At 40.6% G+C, this 17,367-nt stretch overlaps 1 protein-coding gene across 2 annotated transcripts in view; it reads right to left on the minus strand.

Moving 5' to 3' along the window:
* The window catches only part of TPR (translocated promoter region, nuclear basket protein), a 61,230-nt gene that overhangs the window by 43,338 nt on the left and 525 nt on the right, over positions 1 to 17,367 (minus strand). For both annotated transcript variants that reach the window (XM_083620080.1, XM_083620079.1), the window contains exons 2-14: positions 14,947 to 15,051; positions 14,243 to 14,316; positions 13,880 to 13,976; positions 13,404 to 13,507; positions 12,567 to 12,824; positions 12,006 to 12,086; positions 10,008 to 10,095; positions 8,808 to 8,948; positions 8,320 to 8,411; positions 5,061 to 5,258; positions 3,267 to 3,374; positions 2,611 to 2,837; positions 2,290 to 2,453 (exon numbers count right to left, since the gene is read on the minus strand). In XM_083620080.1, coding sequence (XP_083476206.1) covers positions 2,290 to 2,453; positions 2,611 to 2,837; positions 3,267 to 3,374; positions 5,061 to 5,258; positions 8,320 to 8,411; positions 8,808 to 8,948; positions 10,008 to 10,095; positions 12,006 to 12,086; positions 12,567 to 12,824; positions 13,404 to 13,507; positions 13,880 to 13,976; positions 14,243 to 14,316; positions 14,947 to 15,051 — 1,737 coding nt within the window. The remainder of the gene's footprint in view (positions 1 to 2,289; positions 2,454 to 2,610; positions 2,838 to 3,266; positions 3,375 to 5,060; positions 5,259 to 8,319; positions 8,412 to 8,807; positions 8,949 to 10,007; positions 10,096 to 12,005; positions 12,087 to 12,566; positions 12,825 to 13,403; positions 13,508 to 13,879; positions 13,977 to 14,242; positions 14,317 to 14,946; positions 15,052 to 17,367) is intronic.

The following is a 17,367-nucleotide window of genomic DNA, read 5'->3' on the forward strand; positions in this document are numbered from 1 at the left end:
GTCCTCCTACTCCCCATTTTATGCTCACAACCTGGGGGGGGGGGGGAGCCAGGCTGTGAGTGTGTCACTAGCTGAAGGTCATCCAGAAAATTGCATGGGTGGATGTGGGTTCAGACCCATGTGTCCTTGGCAGTAAAGGTAAAGGACCCCTGGACAGTTCAGTCAAGTCAAAGGCGACTATGGGGTTGCAGCGGTCATCTCGCTTTTAGGCCAAGGGAGCCGGCGTTTGTCCACAGACAGCTTTGAGGGTCATGTGGCCAGCAGGACTAAACCACTTCTGGTGCAACGGGACACCGTGACGGAAACCAGAGCGCACAGGAACACTGTTGACCTTCCCGCTGAAGTGGTACCTATTTATCTACTTGCACTGGCATTTTTTCGAACTGCTAGGTTGACAGGAGCTGGGAAAGAGCAACAGGAGCTCACTCCGTCGTGGGGATTTGAACCGCTGACTTTCCAATCAGCAAGCTCAAGAGGCTCAGTGGTTTAGACCACAGCGCCACCAGCATCCCTTTTTACCTTTACCTTGGGCAGGAGTCTGACCATCAACCCAGTACACATTACTGGTTCTCATTCGCACTAATGGGCTACACTTTCCAACAGTGACATTTTCGTGGGCTGTGGAAATCTGCATTCCAGACCTCAAATTCTATCAAAGTTCACGTTTTCATTTACATTTATGCCTCACATCTGGATCAAATGATCTTCTAGACAGCTTACAATATATTACAACCATATAATTAGGAACCCAGAAGCCCATTCCTCCAGCTAATGGCAAAGGCCAGAGGTTCTTTCTCCCTCACTTCTGCATTACTAGAGCACTTTCAACAACGGGAGCATATTATGCAAATCCTCATAAACATGCAAGCTGTGTTTATTTCTGAACAGCTGTCCAACTTGCTTTGGGGAGCTTCAATACTTCTGGCGAAAGGGACTGTCATCTTCTCCTGCTCCCACTGCCCCCAAGGTGAAAGCTTATATTCTCCAGATTCTGCCACTAAAATCTAGCTCAGCTGAGGAAGAACGCAGGTGCCTCCTGCCGCAGCTGATGTCCTTGAAGGTGGCACTGCCTGAGGTGCTGTCACACAATCTTCTCAACCTTACTGCCTTCTACTCCTGCTTTCAGCTGTGAAGTCTCACAAAATTCCTGTGGTCTCACAAAATTCTCAGCTAAAGCTTTGCAGTGTTGTTGCTTTTTAAAGGGGCTCAATATGTGGCTGAAAGCATGAATCAAAATTAAATCGATTCCACCAATAATAATTATAATAATAATTTATTATTTATACCCCACCCATCTGGCTGAGTTTCCCCAGCCACTCTGGGCGGCTCCCAATCGACTATTAAAAATGATACAGCATTAAATATTAAAAACTTCCCTAAACAGGGCTGCCTTCAAATGTCTTTTAAAAATAGGATAGCTGCTTATTTCCTTGACATCTGATGGGAGGGCGTTCCACAGGGTGGGCGCCACTACTGAGAAGGCCCTCTGTCTGGTTCCCTGCAACCTCACTTCTCACAATGAGGGAACCGCCAGAAGGCCCTCGGCGCTGGATCTCAGTGTCCGGGCTGAACGATGGGGGTGGAGACGCTCCTTCAGGTATACAGGACCAAGGCTTTAAAGGTCAGCACCAACACTTTGAATTGTGCTTGGAAACGTACTGGGAGCCAATGCAGATCTCTCAGGACCAAGGGAAACGTTTAGGCTGTAGCCGAAAAGAACAACTGTGGTGTGCATTTGGAACATCAAGGAACATAGAATGTAAGACTGAATCTACACTGTTCCTTCCGAAAGTATGAGCAATTTGTTCCAATTATAAAATCACAACCTGAAAAATGGTTAGGCAAACTTTTGGGACGTGCTTGCCATTCTACCCTCTCCAATTCTCACTGTACACAAAGAAGAAGAAGAAGAAGAAGAAGAAGAAGAAGAAGAAGAAGAAGAAGAAGAAGAAGGAGAAGAAGAGTAGTAGTAGTAGGAGTAGTAGTAGTTTGGATTTGATATTCCGCTTTATCACTACCCGAAGGAGTCTCAAAGCGGCTAACATTCTCCTTTCCCTTCCTCCCCCACAACAAACACTCTGTGAGGTGAGTGAGACTGAGAGACTTCAGAGAAGTGTGCCTGGCCCAAGGTCACCCAGCAGCTGCATGTGGAGGAGCGGGGAATCGAACCCGGTTCACCAGATTACGAGTCTACCGCTCTTAACCACTACACCACACTGGCTCCGAAGCCTAAACCTTGCTTTCCTCGCATTACAAAGAAGTACATTGGCATTATTGAAGGGACCATACCTTGCAATGGAATGGAAACTCCCGACGTCTGTGCCAGCAAGATGCGATACATGTCACGCTGGCGAACTATGGAGTCTACAAGCTGCATCTGGTGGTGCCGTGACTCACGTAACTTTTCTAGCTCAGTGATAGCTTCAGAAAGTTGACTCTGCAGCTCAGAAATCCTGTCATGGAGAGAAAACAATTCTACTAAATCTTTTTTTTAAAAAAATCAACATCAGGTAACAAATATGTCTTATATTACTGCTTTCTAAACAGAACAAATATGTGATTAATATCAGATTTCTGGATGTCAGAACATGCTGCTAAAGGGGAGCATACTTAGATGAAGTGGTTTCTTGCTCCTCTTTCTCTTTAGCGTCACCCAGCTCTCTGAGAGCCACTAAGAGGCGTTGGTTTTGCTGCTGAAGTTCCTCAATGTTCCTGTAGGACACCAGATGTTGGCTTATGACTTCGGAAGAGCTGCTGATGTCAGCAGAGCTCACTTCTTCTTCGCGGATAACATGGTTGCCTCGGGCTTCTTCGAGTTCCATCAAAAGCACTCTTATCTTTAAAAAGGAAAACAGATGATTCATACAACAGAACAATAGCTCTGCCAGAGCTGTGCTGCAAGAATTCTATGCGAGATGTTAAAACGGTCATTCTGATTTTAAATACAATCTGACTTTATTTTTAGGTGCATATTGTATCATGTTGCTTCGATTATTCACTGCCATCAATGTGGAATACAACAGGTTATGAATTTATGAAATAAAAAGTACGGGGCTGCACTGAGCAGACATTATTTTAAGGCTGCAATCTTAAAAGTGCATGCGTAGACTTAATTCCAAGTGAAATCATTAAGGCTTACTCTGGAGTAAGCAGAGGTTCAGAATCCCAATACTTTCAAAAACTGACTCTAACTTTAAGGTGAAATAGTTCATCAAGGTATATAGGCTTACAAGAGTGAACCACTTAAAAAAAACAAAAAACCTAACCTGTTGTGAAAGATCTTTGACTTGGATTTCAAGCCTCTGGTTCTCTCTTTCCAGCAAAGAAGCTTGCTTGTTTGCTTTATCAGCATCATCTTGCAAACGTTGAATTTCCTGTAAACCAAATCCACACACTTTAAAAAATGTATTTATTTTGCAGGAATAATAAAAGGTCAAAATAAGAACAGAACCGCAAGCATATTAAACAGCTAACTTCTCCCAAAATTTACACTAGAACTACTATAACACAATAGTCTTATTGTTACCCAGTAGGTGGATTAGTGCTGACTTAAGAAAATTATTTCACGTAGTTGAGGCCCAAAAGGGCCTATAGAATTTCAACTGTGGAACACGCAGGCCAAAAGAATTTGTAAGACTGGCTGCATAAAGAGGACCTCCTACAAATCTAACGGATAAAACACATTCCCCCAATGTGTCAAAAACAGTTGCGACAAGAGAACAAGATATGCCTTCTCCATTATATGATTCAGAGAAGTTGGTGATTGTTTTTATTTACCATTTGTAAACTACTTTTCACAAAGTAGCTTCAAAATGGTCACACAAAACAAAATCAGATTAAAACCAAATTCTGTGTGATTGCCATAAAACCTAGGGAACAAGCTGTGCTATCATAATGATTAAGGCCTTAAATGATAATTTTAGGTTATATGTTAGTGACTAAGTTTTAACATATATATTTTAACTGTTGCTATATCTGTATTGTCCCTGTTATACCTAATTGCAAATTCAAAAGTATCCCTATTGTGTTTTATGATTTCCTTGATATTGAATGTGGGCTGAAACTGGTCTGTGACCGAAATAATAAGTACTAGGTACTTTAAGTGTATAAAGCATTAAAGCTAATTTCTGTAAAAAAAATCACACTGCATGGCCAAGGGGATAGAATCGCTAAGAATAAGTTCACACCAAAATAGAAAAAAGGGCTATTACATATAGTAGGAATACATATGAATTCAAATGTTCATCAAATTAAATGATTAGCATTTTTAAAACTAAAAAACAATGTTTTCTGTAGCTCACATTTCAGAATTGCCAATGGTGAATGACACAATGCCCAGTAATGTAACTGGATAAAAAAAAAAATCATTATTCATTACTTACACTGGCAATATCACAGCCTGACTTATTATTTACCAGATTTTTAAAATGTGGGTTGTAAAACTGGTTCTTACGTTAGAATTTACAGTTTGTGGAGAATATTCTCCGGAGAATTTTCTAGCAGAGAATATTCTCACCTCACATCACTACTCCTGTTTCCTCTCCTCCTGTCTGCTAAAAAAAAAAAATCTGCTTTAGAGGGTCCAGAGAAAATTCTATTATAGGGATGGAGGTCCCTTGTGCAGACTCAGCACTGGATACAGCTCAGCATCAAGGAGAATGGGAGGCTGGAATCCTACCATTTGTGAAATTTAGAAATATACACTATTTGGGATCGGGAGTATTTAGATATGTAATCTTCACTTACAGTAAAAATGTGCACCACAAAATGTTGTTGACCTTGAAGCTCAACTCTAGCATACAAAACTGTCGTTCACTGCTACAGTTTTACTATGTGTTGTGGGGATGGCGATAAACAGCAGTTTAACTAGGTGGCTCTAACCTGCACACTAAAGTTAGGTCTTAAATCAGAAGCGAACAGGAAATTCTATCCCCTTTTCCAGAGGGCAGCTGGGTGTGAAAGAAATCACTTTGATTAAAAAAACCAAGGTAATGTGGTTGTGTGTGCTGATAAAGGCGAGTACATTTTGACTCTGAATCTCAGTTCCATTTTGTACCAACCTTCATTGCTTGCTCAAGTTTAGCAGACAGACTTGCTACAGCTTTCTGAGAGCGTTCATATTCTTCACGTTGACGCTTCAAAATAGGTGCTTTCGCTTCTACTTCCTGCACTATTTCATCCAAGTACTTATTAATCCTCTTATTCTCCATTTTTTCTAACAGAAGCTGATCCTGTGCTTCTACGTATGCATTGTAAAGCTGTGTTGAAAAATGAAAACACACAACTAGTAAACCTATCGAACGTTTTACCTAAAGAAGACAGGCAGCCATTTATCAACCAGCAGACATTTTCTAGACTCGTAACCATTACACATAATCTGTTCCCTGGATACATGTAATTTCCTCCTCACCCTGACATCTGAGGGGTTTGCCTTGAAAAAGATATATGGGATCAGCCCTGACAATGTGTTTATGTAATTTACATATAGCCCCCCACTATTGCCCAGGAGTGGGGACACAGGTGGTGCTGTGGGTTAAACCACAGAGCCTAGGACTTGCCGATCAGAAGGTTGGCGGTTCGAATCCCCACGATGGGGTGAGCTCCCATTGCTCGGTCCCTGCTCCTGCCAACCTAGCAGTTTGAAAGCACGTCAAAGTGCAAGTAGATTAATAGGTACCACTCTGGTGGGAAGGTAAACGGCGTTTCCGTGCGCTGCTCTGGTTCGCCAGAAGCGGCTTAGTCATGCTGGCTACATGACCCCGAAGCTGTACGCCAGCTCCCTCGGCCAATAAAGTGAGCGCCACAACCCCAGAGTCAGTCACGACTGGACCTAATGGTCAGGGGTCCCTTTACCTTTACTTCATAGAGGACATATAAACAGAAGCACGAGATTTGGCTTGCAGTAGGACAGAAACAGAGCAGAGGGGAACAAAGGCTTCAAATAAACTAATAAAAATAAGAAACCCCCCTCCCCAAAAGTATCAGTGAATCAATTACAGTGGTACCTTGCGTTGCGTAACCTCCAGGTTATGGAATCTTTGGGTTACTTGCGAGTGCGCAGAAGTGCTCTGCGTGCGTGCGCAGAAGCAGCGCCTCTAGTTACGAATTTTTCGGGGTGCACATGGCACCCCGAAACGAATCACATCCCTAACCAGAGGTACCGCTGTATCTAGCAACAGTAAAAAGGAGCGTGCAAATCATTTGGATGAATCCTGTAGGAAATCAGGATGCTTCCATAAGCTCCTTGGCTTGTCTGAGGTGAAGCAGGACCTAGACAAGGTGCCCTCCATGCTTCCACCCGCCAAATGGCCAAGCAGAAAGCATGCTGGCGGTACTCCCACCAGTGGAAACGCCCAAAACAGGGCATTCGGAGGATGGTGTCAAGCTGGACTGGCATCCACTGGACCTGAACTGCTCTCACAGATGACGCTCACCAGTGTAGGGCCCAATGTAAGCCAGATCATGGCACCAGTCTGGAGCTGGCACAACCTACCTGCTGCAAATAATCAGACAGGGGATGCAGCAATAACTTAGCTGCTCCACAGAGCCTTGGTGGGGGTGTTTTCTTAACTCTGCAATCTGGCAGGTTTCTTAAATGCAGCACCACTCTCGTGTTTGTTATTTTAAGACCAATTGCCCACAAAATACTAGGAGAAATAAACGAATTCCTGAAACTTTTAATACTTCCCCTTGCAAGTCACATCATTCTGAAACTGGGCAGGATTCATCCCAAGAGAGACTACCATGTCTACAAATTTCATAAACTTGTGCTAAAAATCCCCACCCCACCACCCTGTCTAGTCCCCAAACCCTGGACCTGCTGGCCAGCACTTTGGTAGGCTTTATTCACTATATAGAGAGGTTCTTATTTCAGCATTTCCCTTTTTGACGTAAGGGACGCGGGTGGCGCTGTGAGTTAAAACACAGAGCCTAGGACTTGCTGATCAGAAGGTCGGCGGTTCGAATCCCTGCGACGGGGTGAGCTCCCATTGCTCAGTCCCAGCTCCTGCCAATCTAGCAGTTCGAAAGCACGTCAAAGTGCAAGTAGATAAATAGGTACCACTCCGGCAGGAAGGTAAACGGCATTTCTTTGCGCTGCTCTGGTTCGCCAGAAGCGGCTTAGTCATGCTGGCCACATGACCCGGAAGCTGTAGGCTGGCTCCCTCGGCCAATAAAGTGAGATGAGCGCCAAAACCCCAGAGTCGGTCACAACTGGACCTAATGGTCAGGGGTCCCTTTGACAGTGCTGGATGAAACATTATAACTGATACCAGAATTCTCAATAATGAACACAAGGGGTGTCGTGGAATTCTACTCAATATTGATCCAGAGTACATTCCAATGTATAGTTAGCAGAGTAACAACTTAAACAGGTTGCAGGATTCCCAAAATATAGACCAAAGGCAATTATATTCAATATCCAGCAGAGCTTTACTGCTACTGAAGGCAAATGAGCATCATGGTCACAAATCCAATACATCCAGGATTGGGACTGTCCATAAGAAATCCAGTTGCAGCCGATTTAACTTAAACTTACAATAACTTATAATAAGTCTAAACCTTAACACTAAGTGTACTATGTACAGAACACCACATCAGAAGGAAAAGAGATAGAGAAAGTGAAAGCCAGGTGCCTTCTGGCTTTACTTTTAGTCAGCATAACCTTGACAAGAAGAGATAACAGAACCAGTTTACTCAGCTTCTCTGAAGGAATAACCCAAACATCATGAACCTTCTGCTGGTTTCTTTCACACAGAGAAGCTTCCATAACCCTTTTGAATTTAATTAGAATAGGAAAGAGCTCTACACATCAGATCAATACTTTCTGTATTAAGAAATGCAAACCGACAAGGGGGTTGGGTGTGTGTGTGTGGGAGAGAGAGAGAGAGAGAGAGAGAGAGAGAGAGAGAGAGAGAGAGATGGAGAGAAAGAGAATGAACAAAGCTTTGTGTTCTCCAAGGAGAAATTTGACTTTGACCCGCAGCTGATAAAGGAAGCCTCCAAAAGCACTTGAGACCAAGAGACCAAGGTCCAAACTCCTAAAATGTACCTCTGGGACAAAAGGGAAATTTGCATGAGGGGTCCATGCCATTAACTTACAATGACATAAAACATCAACCTTCACAAGTGGAACACTAGCCAGATAGAATACATGAGTAAATTCTACTGAAATCAAATGTTAAGTTTAGTTAAAAACCCAAATGGGTGAACATTAGTCATTCAGTTTAAAAAAATTGTCCCAGTAAATGAGGCTGCATACAAAAACACAAATATGCAGGAATCTGCAAGCAGTACAGTATCATCTACATTACTTCCTACCTCGGTTAATTTCATGCCAGGCTTCACCACCTTTGCTACTGCAGCAGCCGTAGGAGACATAGCTGCCAGCTCCTCCTCTGAAAGAATGGCTCCTAGAAGAGAGAAATGGCAAAGGGCGTAGGTTTTTTAATGTACAAATCAAATCTAAAGGCTTCCAACTACATGCATATTCAAATACTTCAGATTTCTGACTGGCCCTAGAGTTTTGACTAGCCTGGTTCTAAGCCTTCAGGGAAACTGCAAACTGCAAATAAAAATAAAGACTCAAAACAGATTGGTTCAGGAAAACCATAGAAATATCCTGCAAATGACACTTGAGGTAAAATTTTTACTATTCTGTTTCATATACTCAAGAGAATCCCCAGATAACAGTTTTTAAAACAGTTTCATGTGGCTTTTCAAGTACTAGAACAGTACAAATAGCTGTAGAGTGAGGTATTGCTAAATATCCCTATTTTACAAGGTCTATTGCCTAGGTGTTACCAGACCTTTGCGCTTGGTGGCTGAAACCAAATCGTTTGCATTGTCCAACTCTTTCTCCAGCTTGCCAATCTTTTCCTTCAGTTCTTTTTCCACTGCAGCCTTTGATTGTTCCATTTCAGCCAAACGATCCCGTGTTTCTTTGTTAGCTGAGAATAGCAGAAGAAAGAGATGACTGCTCACAACCTTTTAAGCTTCCAAGGATTACTAAACAAACTGTACAGCAGGGCAATATGCAAGTATTTCAGACACATTTAAGAGAATGGTTTAAGTGCCCTCTTTGGCAACATGGTTTGCATCATCCGTGAGCTAGTAAAGACTTAGAAGATCTAAGCCTGGATCCAAACAACTACATGGACTGGCGTTTCTCAAATAGCAGCTTTCACCACTACCCCAGTGCACCACACAATGCCACACAACAAACCTCTTCTGAAGCCTCACCTCAAAAAAGACAGTATAGCATTGGAAACAGTTTAGACAAGGGCAACCAAAATGATCAAGGGGGGTGGAGAAAGTCCCCTATGAGGAAAGGCTGAAGCATCTGGGGCTTTTGTTGTTGTTTGTTTAGAGAAATGACAAGTGCATAAAACTATGTGTGGCATGGAAGAGGTGGACACAGAGAGGTTTTCCCTCTCTCACAGCCCTAGAACTTGTGGACATCCAACGGAGCTAAATATAAAGGTAAAGGTAAAGGGACCCTGGGCCGTTAGGTCCAGTCCCAGCGCTCATCTCGCTTTATTGGCCGAGGGAGCCGGCGTACAGCTTCCGGGTCATGTGGCCAGCATGACTAAGCCGCTTCTGGCGAACCACAGTAGCACACGGAAACGTCGTTTACCTTCCCGCTGGAGCGGTACCTATTTACCTACTTGCACTTTGACGTGCTTTTGAACTGCTAGGTTGGCAGGAGCAGGGACCAAGCAACGGGAGGTCACCCTGTCGCGGGGATTCAAACTGCCAACCTTCTGATCGGCAAGCCCTAGGCTCTGTGGTTTGGGCCACAGCGCCACCCGCATCCCTATGTACAGATTTATACATACAATATACATACATTTCACTAATTTTACAGTCATTTTAACATTTCAACACTTGACTTCCTTCCCCCTCTTTCTTCATTTTTCTCAGATGCTAATTGCTGTAACTATAGACGATGAGGGGTACAAATAAGATGCTAAAAACCAACACAAGCTTCAAGATCATTTGTTCCATACCTTCACCTGCCTCCTTCAGAAGTTTGTGCAGCTCCTCTACAGCTTGGGTCAACTCATTGCTTTTTGCTTCCAAGTCGTCAGCAGCACTCTGAATGCAACATATTTTAATTAAAGCACAGCAATTCAATATAGCAGCAAAAATTTTTAAAGCCTCGGAAAGTGGAGAGAGGGCGGGCTGGGAGTCATATAGACTATTGCAGGGAATTGGGAAGGAGAGGTTACAGAGTGCAAAATCATACTTCTAGCTAGCTGAAGCCCAACCTAGACTCATTTACTGAATACACTGATAAAGAACAGACTATTATATTCCTAAAAGCATAGATTGTTTGGAATTGCTTAGACTCTGTGCTTGAAACCAAACTATGTGGCCTGGCATATGGCCAAACAGATTTATCACAAGCTAGACACTGGTAACTGAGCCATAAATGGTGGCTGGACTTCAATGATTGTTCATGCAATGTCTGAGACCAAGAATCGTCTTTTTTTAAAAAAAGTAAAAGATTGGACTGTTTCAGGAAAATCAAAACATCAATTAATAAAAAGTCACCTAAACTGGTAAAACCCTTTTCCCCAAACTTCCCATTACTTTTCGTTCTGTGCTCTGTGTTGCATTTCATATAAGAACACGTTCTAAAAGGTTGGAAGGTATGATTAAGTCTATGTAGCCATACCTGTAGATAGTTGGGCTATCTCAACAAATTCAACAACAAAATGAGATCAGACTAGTGGCTATGCCAACACTTTCCAATCTTTTGATCTTAGTTAGGCTCATGCACTCCCTCCCTAATGTAGAGGGTGGATAAAATCAATGATTTTTTAAAATAAAAAAATAAAAAGTATAATTTTAATTTAAATTGGATTTTTAAAATAAAATGCTTTTGGAGAAAAAAATCTTTCTAAAGGTAGTTTTCTATTTAAGTTGCATTATAGTCCAACGGCTATTCATCAGGAAATAAGGATTTGTTTTAAGTTTTTCATGTATGCTAAAACTCAGTCTAAGTTTTTTTTTTAATTGTTTAACCACATCAGTAAACAAACATTGATACACATGCTATAATGTTATTGTTTTAGTTAAATAAATTGTTTAAATTGTTACTAAGGAAATTATTATTTTTCTCCTTCCAATAAAGTACAGCAGAAAAGTTTTCCAAATATAAACGGTTAACTTATTAAACCTCACAGTAATTTCATAATTATCTGTCTTTGTATTTCTAAGAGTATAACCAAATCAGCAATTTTTGATATAACTGTAAAAACTGCTCTGAAAATATATTATTCCCATAATGCAACCTCCATCTGGTTGTAAATATTAAGATTATACCAGCAAGAATGAGTCTTTCTGTAAAAAAATGATTTAAATCAAGTCTCAATGACCAGTGATTTAAATTGATTTAAATCAAATCCACCCTGCTAATGTCCCCTCCTTTTCAGCATTATCCACATTACCATTACATCTGTACCAAGCTAAACACTAAGTACAGTTTTACACTAGAATCTGAAAATAGATGCTGGTTTGCAGTTCTGAAGGCTGCATTAACAACATGTTTAATAATGCACTGTGACAACTATAAAACGATAGTACCCAAAAGAACAAATTCTGCTTGCAGCATCAAGCAGCTGAAACTAACCATGGGGATCTAATGTGGCAAAGGGAATGTGGGGTGGGGCATGAATTCACTTAGGAAAGAGAAGGGAGATCATATTATACACAGACTTCAGAATCAGAACTTTGAAAGAGCTCTGAAATGTATCAATTATCCATCTCCAGATTACTTTTGTTAACACCCTAGAGCACAACTATCCATGTTCATGTTTTTATAAGCAATCGCTAACCAAAAGGTTACTCTCTAGAAATTCATATTCACCAGCACATTTGTGACTTCAACCTTCGCATGTCCTAGTTAGCATTTCGCGGTCTGAAGAGCATCAACGTTTGTCAGCGTACGTTTATAATAAGCCCTAAAACTAAAATTTCAAAACCGTTATTAAAATTCATACCTTGTATAAATTAGATAACTTGATATGGGCGTTTAGTTCATTGTGGAACCTTTCTTCCATGCTAGCTTGCTGTTCTTTTGCCTGGTGAATAAAGACATTTGTGCCGTTAACACACAATGAGAAGTTTAAAGAACCCAAAGGCTCTTCAGCAGTATGGTTCTGAAAAATTATCATGAAAAAATAATTACATTTAAAATGTATTTAAGGGCAAAATCCTCACCTTTTTAGTTTGTTTTCAAAACTGAATTTGTATAAGAATACAATCATTAGGCTACTGTGTGCTTCTCAAATGTATTTGGACAGAAATGCTGCAATTCATATTTTTGCCAGATTCACTCCATTTCTCTAAAGTAGTTCCATATATCACAGTCAGTTATTATAAGGAATTCCCACCTGAATGAGCATATATGCTTTCCCAGACCTAAGTCGACTGAAGTTAGCAGCCCTATGAGAATTACTTCATTTTTACCCGATACAAGCAAGAACGAGAGAGAAGCTACCTCAAATACTGGCATCGCTGTTGCCCACAACGGAAGCTAAAACAAAGGAATTTATGTTTACCTCCTTCAGTTTCAGCAGAAGATCTTCCACATGTTTCTGTAGATTTCCGTTAGATTGTTTTAGTCCACTGACTTGCTCTTCCAGTCTGGAAACCTCCTCTTTCTTGTTCTCTAAGTTACACTTCAGCTCTAAGATTTCACTTCCCTTTTCCCGAGTGATTAGCAGGAGTTCATCTGTTTTCGCCTTCAGTTCTGTATTCAGCCAAGTGTTCTGATTCTGTAGCAGTTCCTTTTCCTGCTCCCACCTTTGCTCCCGATGCTATGAAATAAAGTTATGTATGATACAGCATTCCATTCAAGCAGCAGTTACTAGGAAAGGAGTGCCCTGGGGCACATACTACATTTTGAAACAAGTTCTGTTAAGGCAAGTTCTTGGGCAATTCATACCAATCATGCAAGTGCAGGAATTCCTGTCAAATTATTAGCAAAGGTACTGAGACTCAATGCATACTTACTCAAAAGTAAGACTCCCTGCATTCAGCGATACTTCTTCTCAAGTGTTTATAGGTTTGCAGCCTTAAATCAAATAAACCCCACAACCAAATCTAGTTATGGTGCATCACAATTTCATTACTAATCCTGAACTTGTTAATTACCTGTCAACTAACTACATGTATGCTGTGAAATGTCCCATATTGCTTGAAACCTTATAAATAGGACCACATCCTCTATTAAAGAAAAGCTGAGTAACTATTCCAATAGATGGCTGGTAGAATTTTATTGAGACAGATAAAAAATGGCCACTGAAAAATTGTTTGTTAACATAGGAAGTGTGTCATTATCTTACTTCTACAATTATACAAAAGATAAGGGCATGAACAAGTTTTCCAGTACTCACCTTTACAGAAAATGCTGATGTCTGAAGCTCATCCAGCTGTAATTGTAGCTCTATTTTTGCAGTATTTGCTGCTGCAAGTTTCTCATTCAGTCGTTTAACATCCTCTAGGAAAGGACATACAAAATGGAGAGATTATGAAGAACATCTGTAGATGACCCTCCTGTACTGTCAAGCTCATGTAGAAGTGCCCATGGTGCATGGGCTACCTTTGACTTCTTTGATCGCAATGCTTAGAAGGCTATCGAAAACCATTGCAGGAAACTCCCCTAAAACCACTACTTAAAAGTAGAAATTCTAATCATTACACAATATGACCCTCACACAGTACGAGAACAAAATTACAAACTGTTCACTGTTGCTTAGTTTCATTAAGGGTTTCCACTGGTAGTTTCACCTCAGTGCAATGATAACTCTTAACTGAAGGATTGAGACAATCTATCACCAAAACCTTTTTGACCCTATCTCTTGATGCTTACCATTTAGGTGTTCCTGCTCTTGAGCTCTTCTGTCACTTGTTCGAACCAAATCTCTCTTCTCTGCTTCCAACTCTTCTTTTGCTCTAGTGAGCTGATTCTTAAAACAAAGGAAACGTGACTTTAAAAGTGACTATAGCACAATAAAAATCTGGTGTTAAAAGCGGTGTTAAGAAACATTAACTAGCGCAAGATTATTATCACACTCTCAAGATTCACATCGAGTCTTGGCAACTGAGGCTAATAAGAAAACCCTACTTTCAACAAAAATGCTACTTTCACAACGAAAGTCTACTTCTTTCAATGTAACATTGACAATGAATTATGAAAGCTTCCATTCACTGGCATTATTGACAGTTCCTGTACCTGTATGGCTGCATTGCGATCCTGAGCAGCTTCCAGTTCTTTGTTTCTCTCATTTAACAATTTCAACTGCTCATCTGCAGGGGAGACAAAATGAAGGACATTTTCAATTTTATATTTACATGAATTTATCTCTCAGAATTGGCTAAGTATCTTCTTTCTCCAATAAAAGAGTAAAGGGTTTGAGCCTGAGGAGCTGAACCCTGAGTGATGTCAGGATCTAAAACTGACTGAGATCAGCCAACTGACCACCCCAAATGTGTGTCTAGTAGACAAGAAAGAATGTAGAATTCTCAGCATGTCCACCTCTGTTATGAGATTCTTCTCCATTGTGATTAACCCTATAGAACAGGTAAAGGGACCCCTGACCATTAGGTCCAGTCGTGAACGACTTTGGGGTTGTGGCGTTCATCTCACTTTATTGGCCCAGGGAGCCGGTGTACAGCTTCCGGGTCATGTGGCCAGCATGACTAAGCCGCTTCTGGCGAACCAGAGCAGTGCACGGAAATGCCATTCACCTTTCCAGGTAAGTAACAAAATAATGTTTACCTTTATCACAGAATGTAATTCTTCTGTCATCAAACAAATCAATTTTTCACTGAAAAACTGAATAACCTTTAGTTGTTTCAAGACATATTTTGGAAAAATCACAAAATAAATACAACTAACAGTATTTACTGATCACCTTAATACATAGTAATACTTACTGAGTTTGCTGACTTCCTGTCGGAGATTCTGACACTCCTGTGTCTCATTCACGAGTCTTTCCTGACTCTGAGCAAGTCGTTTCTCTACTTCAAAATATTGTTGCTCTGCAAAACATGCATTAGCACAAGTTCAAATTTTGCCCTTCCTCAGAGCTATTCAAGTCAAAGTGTGCCATTCACAATTATGTAAAGTTGCAGCAATCCTTGTGAAAAGCACACAATTTTTAATCCAAAATACTCTATTTATCAGTCTCAGATTTTTTTGGACCACAATTCTCATCAGCCCCAATAAGAATGGACAATTATCAGGGAAGATGGGAATTGTATCCAAAACACCTGGAGAGCACCAAGCTGGGGAAGGCTGTTCTAAAGTGATACTAGGTCACCTATCGCCTATCTTCCTCACAGTCCAATCCATGTCCTTTTAAACATGAATGTATGTGTGGGGGATTTTGTTACTGTTAATCATGTTACGTATTTTGTGTTATGTTGTAAACCACTCTGCAATCTTTAGATGAAGGGTGGTACATAAAATTAATAGAAAATAGTAATAGTACCTGTTTCCCTAGAGCTGTAGACTAGTCTACATGTCATAAAATGCACCCAGGAATTAAAATCTCATACCACCCTAGACATTTCTGTTATACAAAACACGCTGCCCTAAGCACAAGTACCCAAAATTCCAACACTTAAAGTAAATAGCAGCTTTACTTTTATATTGATCCGGTTCACAAGTACCTCGGATTTTTTCTATAGCCCATTTCCAGAAAATTAAGGCTCTGAACATTAACCACATCTGCTCAGTGGTAAGTCAATGGGGCTTACTTCCAGGTGAGCAAGAGTCATAATTGCACCTTCCACGACTTGTTTCCTAAATGTGAACAGATTCTCAACAGGAACAATTTAGAAAGAAAAATAAAACCCCAAGCATCTTGGGTGCTAACTGCAGCCTCTAACACCTTGATGCTCTGCTCTCTTAGCCCATACTGGCATAGACAAATGCCTGGAACACCTATGCTTTTGGGGGAGTGTGGCATGCTGTTTTTATTGTTGTGTTTGCATTTGTATGGTTTTCATAGATTTCTCTCTCTCTCTCTCTCACACACACACACACAAGCACAGTTCTAATTCACAGAAAAGTAGATCTAGTTGGGAGGAACCCCAAGGGCCATTTAGTCTGACCCCATGCAGTGTGGAAATCTCAACACGTGATCCCTCATCCAATTTGAAACCATACATGTCCCTGCTTAGCTTTGCAAATGTGCTAGCAGTATTATTGCTGCACCACTTAGGAGTACGTGTGTGTGTGTGTGTGTTTTAAATAGATGATTCCCCATGTTTTTATTGGCTGTGGTTTTTCTCTGTTTCATGTTTGATGTCTTACTGTGCTTTAATTTGTTGGAAGCCGCCCAGAGTGGTGGCATTTAAACAATAAATAATAATATGAGTTTAATTAATAATAAAAATATTAAACTTGAATAATAATAATAATAATAATAATGTATTGTTTATATGCAGTTCTTTCCTGCCACTGCTGCCATTATTATTATTATTATGGCAAGCTGTTTTTATTGTTGTATTTGCATTTGTATGGTATGGTTTTCATATATTTCTCTCTCTCTCTCTCTCTCTCTCTCTCACACACACACACACAAGCACAGTTCTAATTCACAGAATAGTAGATCTAGTTGGAAGGAACCCCAAGGGCCATCTAGACCGACGCCATGCAGTGCGGAAATCTCAACCCGTGGACCCTCATCCAATTTGATGTCTTATTGTGCTTTAGTTTGTTGGAAGCAGCCCAGAGAGTGGTGGCATGTAAACAATAAATAATTATTATGAGTTTAATTAATAATAATAACATTAAACTTGCATTATAATAATTCTTTATTGTTTATATGCAGTCCTTTTCTGCCACACACAGAGAGAGATCTAATTCACAGAATCGTAGATCCAGTTTGTTGGAAGCAGCCCAGAGAGTGGTGGCGTGTAAACAATAAATAATTATTAAGACAAAAAAAATTTTTTCCTTCCAGTAGCACCTTAAAGACCAACTAAGTTAGTTCTTGGTATGAGCTTTCGTGTGCATGCACACTTCTTCAGATACACTGAAACAGTGTTTCTGTTCTGTTTCAGTGTATCTGAAGTTCTGTTTCAGTGTATCTGAAGAAGTGTGCATGCACACGAAAGCTCATACCAAGAACTAACTTAGTTGGTCTTTAAGGTGCTACTGGAAGGAAAAAAAAAATTTTGTTTTGACTATGGCAGACCAACACGGCTACCTATCTGTAACTGTAATTATTAAGAGTTTACTTAATATTAATAACTCTGGTCCATGGAGTCACGAAGAGTCGGACACGACCAAACGACTAAACAACAACAATAATATTAAACTCGCATTATTTTGTTGCAGTCCTTTTC

Source organism: Podarcis filfolensis (assembly GCF_964270895.1).
Source record: "Podarcis filfolensis genome assembly, chromosome: 6".
Classification (NCBI taxonomy): Eukaryota; Metazoa; Chordata; class Lepidosauria; order Squamata; family Lacertidae; genus Podarcis; species Podarcis filfolensis.